The following is a 9,739-nucleotide window of genomic DNA, read 5'->3' as shown; positions in this document are numbered from 1 at the left end:
TCAACAGTATTCTAATACCACCATGCAGGGATATTCTGTTAAATTAAATATATATTTAAAATGTTACTCAGGCTAAGTGAAAGTAAGTTTGCATCAAATGTCTTACTTAATGTGTACTCAAATAAACAATGGTCCATTTCAGATTAATCTATATTGTTCGATTATAATGATTGAATGTGTTCCTCGCGTTAATGTTGCAGCATTAAAGGAGGTGCCTATAGTTTTTTTTCACCAAGTAGGCCTAATGTAAAGTAAAAAAAAGTATCTGTTTCTTCTATGTCTAAAAGTATGAAAGAAATGAAATACTAAAGTAGCCCTCAAAGTACTGTCAATCACGACTTTTAGTACAGTTTTGAGGTATTGGACTAGGGATTACTTCGTTTTTATGTCACTTTATACTTCTACTCTACAACAATTAAAAGCTAAATATTGGGCTACTTTGCAGAAAAATATTAAAATAATGTATAATAACCATGTGAAATGGCCTTATGCATTTACGTTCAGTAAATTAAACAACTAAACGGTATATTGATGCTTAATGTATAGGCTATAACAATCTAGTTTCTGGATAGCTATACGTTATAAAGGCTATAAGGTGACTTTTCAAACTGTATCCTAATTATTTTACATTTACTTTATGTTAAGTCAATTTTTTTAATGTTGAGCCTCATAATACTATAGTAAAGCATTTTATATATTATTGTTTAAGTTTGTTGATATTGATATATTGATAAAATAGGCTTTAACTGCGTGGGATATTGTCAAGAAACCTACATATTTGGAGGTGAAAACGGTAGGATGTTAGTCTCCCTGAAGTTTGCAGGTGAAAGTTTGTCGGCTGCTGCAGAGCAGCTTCAGCTGCAGCATCAGAGGCAGCTGCTCTCCTCCTCTTCAACACAGAACCGTATTACTCCTAATCCCCAGACTGTCACCAAATCAGCTGCATGAAACAAGAATCTCATTTGTTAAACTGGGGCTTGTGCAGATGGAAGATCGATTGTTTTTCTCCTCAGAAATCTCTAATTGAGTGAATACAGACTGCAAAGGCAGATCAAAGAGAGGAAAGGAGAAACGAATCACACGGGCCTTGTGGTTTGGAGAGACTGTACTGTAACCAAGAGGTCACAGGTTCGAGCCCCGCCTGCCACCAACCCCACTGTGAGTCCATCAGAAACACAACTCTCATGGATCTGAAGGTAAACCTCAGAGGGTTAACACACACAGCAAGGATCACACTTTATGTTGGTTTTTGCTGTTTTCATTAAAAGTCACTCCTCATCTCCACAACGCGTGAAAATGTCTACTTTCCGCTCAGATGCACCGCATTAACCTGCAGGGGTGAATTTGTTTGTCTATTTTTATTTATGCCATGGATAAGATTGATGTGAGCATGTTAGTGGAGAGATGTAGCTAACTGTGTGTGCTCCTTGTTTACCCTAATTACAGCCTTATCAACTCAGCAAAACCAAGACCTCACACACACACACACACACACACACACACACACACACACACACACACACACACACACACACGCATACACGCACACACGCACAAACACTACACGCACACACTATTGGCACTATTAAGTAAAAAGATGCCTTTGAATTAGCTGAACTAAATACATTGCATCATAGGAATGACATTAAGTGAGAGTAGCCTACTTTATGAAACAGAAAATTGGGTCACATTAAAAACAAATATCTTTTTTTTTACACTAAAAAAAGGTCCCAAATGCATTGAATAAATTGCTGTTTTATTATACACGTTTCCTAAACAAATCATGAAATATTGCAATATTCACTCTTATCAAACTAAATAGTTACAGGCAACAATCACAAGCGTATTTGTTTTTTAAAAAATCAGTTATTCACCCTTAAAAAACGATCTTTAAGGCTTTTGAATATTAAACGAAAAATATCATGATAACATTTAATTTATTATTTTTATTTTGCCCCTTTGTATCTCATATCTTCCTGACATCCTGACCTCCCCCCCCCCCCCCCCCCCCCCCCCTCTCTCTCTCTCTCTCTCTCGTTGTTTAAGGTTAAATATGACCTGCTGCAACGACAGGAGTCATTCACTTGTGTTTGTACAGCTATAAAAGCACTGAGCTATTGAAAAGTCGTAAAATGAAGCACGCAATCCATCATCCCTCAATGTGAGCATTTTTTAAATCCTCCTTAGGCTTTCAGCGCGCCAATGAGAGCTGTAAAAGAGGAAAATACCTTGAGAAAAACACCATTAATGTTGTACAGAATTAGAAAACAAATAGCGATGATTTTGAGTTAAATAGACAAATGCGTGATATATATTGGTTGAGTCCTGAAAAATATAAAACCCTTTTTTAAATGTAAACCGAGATTTAAACCGATTAAATTCTACCTTAAAGTCCAGCTTCTAAAATAATAAATATTGATAAAGGAGAAGACGATAAATATCTCCAATTGCGCATTTGTATTCTCTTCATCCACGGAAGAAGACTCCGCCAGAAGCGAGAGACGAAACCTGCTACACATTTGCGCATTTCATTCTCTTCCTCCTTGGATAAATTACGCAGACAGAAGCGCAGAGAGACGAAACCTGCTCCACATCCCGATGCGTCCGGAACAGACTCCCGCACAGGTCTCCTCTCCATCCCTCCCCATGTCGCCACCAGATTGGAGAGAAATAAAAGATGCGCAGAGGCGAGTGAAGCCTGGATGGATGAAGAAAAGAAGCCCTCGGGTTCACGCTCGGACGCCTCCTTTGTGCCACTTTTTCAGCACACAATAAATAAACCTGCTCCCTCACAAAACGTCCCGACATCTGTCTCAAGCATGTCTGATTTTTTTTGTCCCTAAATATCTGGCAGACTGGTGTGTGTGACAAAAGAGCTGCTGAGCTAATTGAGTCAAATGGTGGTTTATTCAGGAGATCCTTTTTTAAAGAACTGTTAATGTCTCATGGAGAGTAAATAACCCCTAATTTAGACAGATTATGAGAGATTAGGAATAAAGGCCTCCTCCACACATGATTATGTGTTTGCACATCTATCTATTCAGGTGTCAGCTTCTTCACAACCTTTCTGCTGTATCAACTGTGTCCCTTTTATCAAAGGCTCATTCACAGCTCATGTTGAACTCCCTCCACTTTCCGCCGAATTAATTCGCTCACACATCATTTATACCAAGTCCCTCCCTGCTTGACAGTCGGGCCTAAATACTAGTAAATTACCGCTAATTTACTGATCTGATATTTGCGATAGATTCGGCGCTAATTGCATAAAAGCTTAATGGCCTTGAAAATGACTCCTGGTTAGAATTATATAAAGTTTGTTGTTTGGCTGACTGGGAAATCAAGGAGATTAGAATAGGTTCACTTGATCTCCAAGAGGCATTTAGTGTCGTAAAAATACCATCAAAAGAGGGAGATTAAAATAAATGCAGCTCTATTTTATATACTCCATATTCAAGGTGTAACACATTATCCATACTGTGGGATCTGTTAATGCAGTCATGTGCTTCCTCCTCATATTATAACTCCTATTCTTGCACTATAAAAACACAACAGCATGCACAATTAAACAAATATTGTGGTGATCCAACATTTCTTGAACGGGTCGAAGCACTCACAGATATTAAATCAGGTTATTTTATTGGATGTAATTTGGAGGAGAAATCAAAGCCAATTACAGGAATGAGGAGGAATGAACTTGTGGATGTGAGAGGATGGGGGAGAAAGGGGGAGGAGGGTGAGGGGGTGATGGGGGTCTCTGGCTAAAGCTGACATACCTCAGGCTTCAGCTCTGATTGGTCCTCGTTTGGAGAAGCTCATGGGTTCATTCCGTCGTTAAGCGCCTCCCCATTTCTCTAAACTACATTATAATGCAACGAACCTCCCTTTTAACCACAAACCGAATTTGCTTTCATTTAGGCTATATATATTTCTTAAATAGGTTAAAGTCATAGAGATTTTTTTGGAATAGCACTTCGCCCTGGAGCGGTGCGCAATGCTATCTCATGCCGACCTCCTGGATGCTCGCCTCGGTGAGTTATCATCACCAAACTCCGGTCTTCAACTCTACTGTAAGCTGGAGGCACTTTTAATCTTAAATCAAACTCTGAAAATTGTCAATTTGCTTCTTATATTATCTTAATGTGACTGAAGTGATCTAAACTCGCTTAATTCATTGGAAAAGTAATTATTATTATTATATTACTGCGTAATTTGATTTAACAATTTCCTAAGGTATCGGTTTGATCGAATTGAATTAAGAGTATTTAAGGAGCAGATTGTAATGTGCATGCTGTAGTTGTGTGTGTCTGTCAAAGAGCTGCACTCGTTGCTCTTTTAATTTCTGTTTTTAAATGTCAGCTAATGTTAATGCATGTGCAAGATTTTATACTGCAGCAAACATTCTTATTTATCTTTTGCCTTGTGTGCTGTATTTACCTAACATGTCCTTTTCTCTCCTAGCCCAAATGTTTACTGTGCCAATCTCACCAGCTGTGGTTGTCTATGCAGGGATGAAGGATGCCGCCGCGGAGCTGCTGGGCCACAGGGAGGCTCTGAAGTGCAGGCTCGGCGGAGGAGGGGGACCTGACCCGGGACACTCGGGGGAGCTCGGCCCTGGCCCGGAAGGCGTGGAAGGGTCCACAATGCTCCCCGGTGATGATATCAGCAGCGGCGGGGGATCCAACACGGTGCAGGTCAACAGCAAAGAGCAAGACAAACAGCAGCAGAACAACAACAACTCCAGCCAGTCCGGAGGCGGACAGAGCCAGAGTCAGAGCCAGAGCCAGAGCCAGAGCCAGAAACAGAAGCGGCACCGGACCCGCTTCACCCCGGCGCAGCTCAACGAGCTGGAGAGGAGCTTCGCCAAAACGCACTACCCGGACATCTTCATGCGGGAGGAGCTGGCTCTGAGGATCGGCCTGACGGAGTCCAGAGTGCAGGTAGGAAGCCTTGGAGTGGAGAGGGGAGATGAACCAAAGCTAGACACAAGTCATGCGGAGACCAAACAACAGAGACTGGTGCCGTTTGACATTTAGAAATAAAGCAAAAGCAGCATTCAAATAATACATCTGCAACTCAAAAATGAAGACACGATACAGATAGTAATACATATCCAAATCAAATCAAAGCAACAGCAGCCTTCCAATTGCTAATTTTGTGTCTTAAGAAATTCTAAATAGGATTTCTCAAACATATTTGTCTTTTCACTTGGTGAGCATTTGTAGATTTTTTCAAATTAGATTGCATATTTGAAATGCTGCATCGACAGTTGCTCCTAAATAATCAAAGTAACATTTCTTATACAAAGTTGCTATTTATTTTTTCATGGCTCTATTAATTGTTTTGATGATGGCTTTATATATGCTGCGTTATTAAGGATACGCATAAGGACAAACCCAAACAAGACGTTATTGTCAGCAGCTTCCAATGAAATAATAATATACCGCATGATTAACAAATATGTAAATTATTTATAAGAAGTTCTGACAATGTATTCCAACTGAGCAAAATTATATTTTGTCTATTCATTAACTGAAGACATGTTATTTATAATACAAGCTATAATAAGTCAGCAGTCACTAAAGATTAAATACAGTGTGTAGCAAGTGCAGAGACTTTTTGGTGATTTAAAATCCAAACACTATGTACACCACGTGTTTGTTCCACACGCACCTTGCACACTCGAAATGACAGCAGGTATCCCACATGAGATCCGCTCGTTACACGTTAGTTCCGTTACAACAAATCATCCTCTCTCACATTAGATCTGAGACTCAAAATAAAAACTAATACTAGACAATGTTATTTAACCAAACGTCCTATTGCAGCATTTGTTTTCCAGACATGTTATAACCTCTAAATTATCCTTAATTCAGAATGATCCCACATGTGTTGTAACCTACAGAGAACCAAATGATGATTGCATCTTTATTACACTCCTTTAATCGCCTTCAGATAAAACTGACATTAACCTTTTAACAAACCTGCTGAGAGCTTCACTAAACCCTGTGTTTTTTATACGTTGAATGTCTCAATAATGTCAGCCATCTTTAGTCTGCACAAATACTTCATAAAATATCCAGCACATTAGGAATTATAGCGCCACCGCCTTATTAACTACCAATGGCAAATGCACTTGAGGCGCTCACATGTGAAATAATGCCCTATAATAATCATTATTATTATTGAAAGGGTCGATTCAGTTTCTATAGCCTATTTCCATAAAATAAGAATTAGTGAAATGAGCTATGATGATAGTGCTGGAATAAAGGAGCAGATCCAGAGTCTGTCACTGCTCTCTGCGTCTTAATGCCGCTGAGGGTGCACTCTGTCTTTTTTTTAAACGGAATGAGAAATTGCGTTTTCTTTCCTTTGAAGTGTAATGCATTTCAGGCCGGATTTCACGGCTGGCTACACGGGGGGAAGAGAGTGAGATTGTCCCGTTCTTATTACTGCGCCTCCACTTTCTCAAGCAAATCTTCACATTAATCATAGAGGCCTGCGCGTACAACCAAACCTAGGAGCTCAAGGACTCCTGGAAAAGTGTGTTTGTCACAGCAATAACATTATCTTTATTATCCGAGTGTGTGCTTTGCAATGGCTCCTCCCGAAGACGTAAACATTATAAAAAAATGATTACAATTTAAATTTTGTAGGCAATTTGGCACCGAAATAAAATCATAATATCTTCATCCCCAAAAAGTCGAGATAATTATACGCATACAAATATTAATGGGAATATCATTAAGGCAGGATGAGAAAAATAGTTCCCTAATTTCTAAAATGTTTGTACCAAAATGAAACAATGAAAATAATATCTTTCTCTACTCAATTTGTAAATGAAAATAGACATTGGAATGAGATGACATGAAAAGAAGGAAAAGAATAGTTCTCTAATGTATAAAGTGTCAATATCTGTCATTCAATATAAAAGTCTGTTATAACCAAGATGTAACCACAGTTTGACAGTTTATTAGACGTATTACGGATCAAGATTAAAGAATAATAAAAAACATTTTTTTTAATTATTATTTGGAGACTTTTACACACAAATCAGAAAAAAATCTATTGCGCATTTTTAAAAGCTGATAAGGTCCTGTAAAGAAAGACAACATAAATCGGTGTTTTTCTGCTCCAGATTTATTGTTGGTGCTTCGCATTATCATCATAATAACACACTGATGTCACAACCTTTTTATGTGCACTCGCAGCTCTGATAACATGACCTGTCGGGTCCCTTGTACCTCTTCTCCTCCTAACTCATCTCCTGTCTGTCCGCAGGTCTGGTTTCAGAATCGACGTGCCAAGTGGAAGAAGCGCAAGAAGACCACCAACGTGTTCCGGTCTCCGGGGACTCTGCTGCCGACGCACCACGGCCTGTCCCAGTTCAACGCAGCAGCAGTGGCCATGGGCGACAGTCTCTGCTCCTTCCACGCCAACGACGGCCGCTGGGCCACCGCGGGGATGCCCGTGTCTCAGCTGCAGCTCCCCCCGTCTCTGGGCCGCCAGCAGGTCATGGCGCAGTCCCTGTCTCAGTGTAGCCTCGGTGCAGGGCCGCCACCCAACTCCATGGGTCTGTCCCAAATGTCAAACGGCAACCTCCAATCACACCTCTACCAGCCCACTTTCCCCGGGATGGTACCCGCGTCCCTGTCGGGCCCGTCCAACATGAGCCACTCGCCTCAGCTGTGCACGTCCCCGGACAGTGAGGTCTGGAGAGGGACAAGCATCGCATCGCTGCGCCGCAAAGCGCTGGAGCACACAGTATCCATGAGTTTCACTTAGAAGAGACGAGAGCTTTTTATTTTACTCACAGAGATCTTCTGCATTTAGTTCTTATTCATACAATCCACGATGCTCCGGGAGAAATACAACCAGGATTCTTGTTCAAATACAAAATCGCTGAACACATCTGGCATTTTTTTCCTCCAAAATCCAAATAACAGGAAGCTATTTATCCGGCCTATTGGTCTTTATCAAGCATATGACTGGTTCTATTTCAAGCTATAATTTATTATTTCGCATGTAGCCTATGACAACTATTTATTTGTCTATTTAAATTAACTTATTTGCTCTGTATTTATTTATTTGGCACATGCAGGCCTTCAGGGCTTTTATTGACATTTGCTTTGTGACTGACTTTTGAAGACACCTTCTGTGGATACTTTTAAATACAGAACCAAGATACAGATCCCTTTTTCCCACCTGCTGCACAGCATGCACATCTGAGGGGCCAAAGGGAGGCACAGTGGACTGCAGGAACAAGTCACCTGGAGGTTTTTAAGAACATGAGAGATTCACCTGAAGAAGGAAGAGCGATTTGACAGGAATCAGGACATCATGGAAGAGGACTTGACTGCATGTCCAAGGCAAAAAAATAAGGGACAAATCTATAAATTAAGACATGGAAACTGACTTAACTATAATCTGTTATATAGGATGTTTTGTGTAGCGGAAGCACTCTTGTTCCCATTTGGTCAGTTTGTGATAACTTATGTTTCCAAAATTATGTCTGTGCTTATTATCAAATTCTGACTTTCTTAAATGTTTAAAACCATTTTGTTTCATGGACATGTTTATATCAATTAAGTGTAAATGATCAAATAAAAATCATTTTCAATTACGTCACTACATGTATCAACCCTCCTTTTTTTAATACAGAATCAGAGGATAGTGCCAAAAAACATATATCTCCAAAAACCTCGACTTGTAATGCACATAGGTATTTGAATCATTTGTGTATCTCTAGAAGTACAATCATTTGTTCGAACCTACCAATAAAGGCGCACTAATGTGTCATTTAAATCTGTTGATCTATGACATCATGCCGTCAGATCAGTGATCTCCTCTGCAATCAACAAATGAAGACATAACAAATATTTCCACAGCAAATTTGGAATAAACCCATAAAAGTAAAAGAAAAAACAGCATTAAACCATAAAAGTTAAATGTGTGCTGAAAAAGTGATTTGTTCTGCAGGCCTTTGGTCAGTAATGCAACATTCTGGGAAGTTGTGGATAGTGTATTAGTAGTTAGTATAGCATGTTTTATGCTTAATTCTTCTACATTTCAAAATGAAATTATTTATTTATTTATTTAATTCCACTACATTTATCTGTTTACTGCTTTTCAGATTTAACATTTTAAATACAAGCATACTACAGCTTATAAAAAATGTATAGGCCAAAATACAGTGTCAAAAGTATAGCTCCAACACCTACAACTTTATAGTGCTGCTTAACGATATATCAACAATGTACTTTTACAGCTATTTAAAAAGTACCTTTTGTCTTTGATCATTTGATGATAATATTTCTATACTTTAAATGATATGTTGTAGTCCTCCTCCTTTTCAGGTAATGGCCCTGATTGAACAGAAACATTATATTTTCCATGTGTGGGCTCCTGAATACAGTTTTGCTGTATGGATTCTCACCAATGACACCAAGACCAGATGATCTTATCCACACAGAACTAAGAAACTGACAAACTGATCGTCAAGTCATGAGTTTCTTTTTAAAGTCTCTTCCAGTAATAGCTAGTCTTTGTACGTCCTCAAGGAGCAACTCCACACAAAAGGCTCAATTCCCTCTTAATTATTTAGGCAAGATCAGAGGTGTCAAACTCAATCTTAGTAAGGACCAACCTGACAAATTAGCTAAGGACCCAAATGTGTTATTTTTCATTTTATTATCGTTTAGCTAGAACAAAAAAAAACAACCTCCCAATATAAAGCCAGAAA

At 39.2% G+C, this 9,739-nt stretch overlaps 1 protein-coding gene across 3 annotated transcripts; it reads left to right on the top strand.

Annotated features, from left to right (window-relative positions):
- The first annotated feature begins 3,936 nt into the window (after window positions 1–3,936).
- Window positions 3,937–8,838, top strand: otpa (orthopedia homeobox a). Of its 3 annotated transcripts, none has more exons than XM_034123408.1 (3): window positions 3,937–4,028; window positions 4,459–4,937; window positions 7,279–8,838. In XM_034123408.1, exons 1-3 carry the CDS (start codon window positions 3,992–3,994, stop codon window positions 7,780–7,782), a joined length of 1,020 nt encoding a protein of 339 aa, XP_033979299.1. In that variant the 5' UTR covers window positions 3,937–3,991; the 3' UTR covers window positions 7,783–8,838. The 3 variants fall into 3 exon arrangements, with proteins under 3 accessions (XP_033979299.1, XP_033979300.1, XP_033979301.1); XM_034123409.1 differs by having other exon boundaries at window positions 3,953–4,067; window positions 4,507–4,937; XM_034123410.1 differs by having other exon boundaries at window positions 3,966–4,067.
- Window positions 8,839–9,739: the final 901 nt, after the last annotated feature.

The sequence above is a fragment of the Trematomus bernacchii genome, unplaced genomic scaffold (genome assembly GCF_902827165.1).
Source record: "Trematomus bernacchii unplaced genomic scaffold, fTreBer1.1, whole genome shotgun sequence".
NCBI lineage: Eukaryota > Metazoa > Chordata > Actinopteri > Perciformes > Nototheniidae > Trematomus > Trematomus bernacchii.
The sequence above is the reverse complement of the archived record's forward strand: the minus strand, read 5'-3'. Positions and strand labels throughout refer to the sequence as shown.

Coding starts and splice junctions, on each gene's coding strand:
- otpa (XM_034123410.1), top strand. CDS start 3,992: ATGCTATCTCATGCCGACCTCCTGGATGCTCGCCTCGGTGAGTTATCA. Junction 4,068..4,458: donor CTCCGGTCTTCAACTCTACT/GTAAGCTGGAGG, acceptor TTTCTCTCCTAG/CCCAAATGTTTACTGTGCCA. Junction 4,938..7,278: donor TGACGGAGTCCAGAGTGCAG/GTAGGAAGCCTT, acceptor GTCTGTCCGCAG/GTCTGGTTTCAGAATCGACG.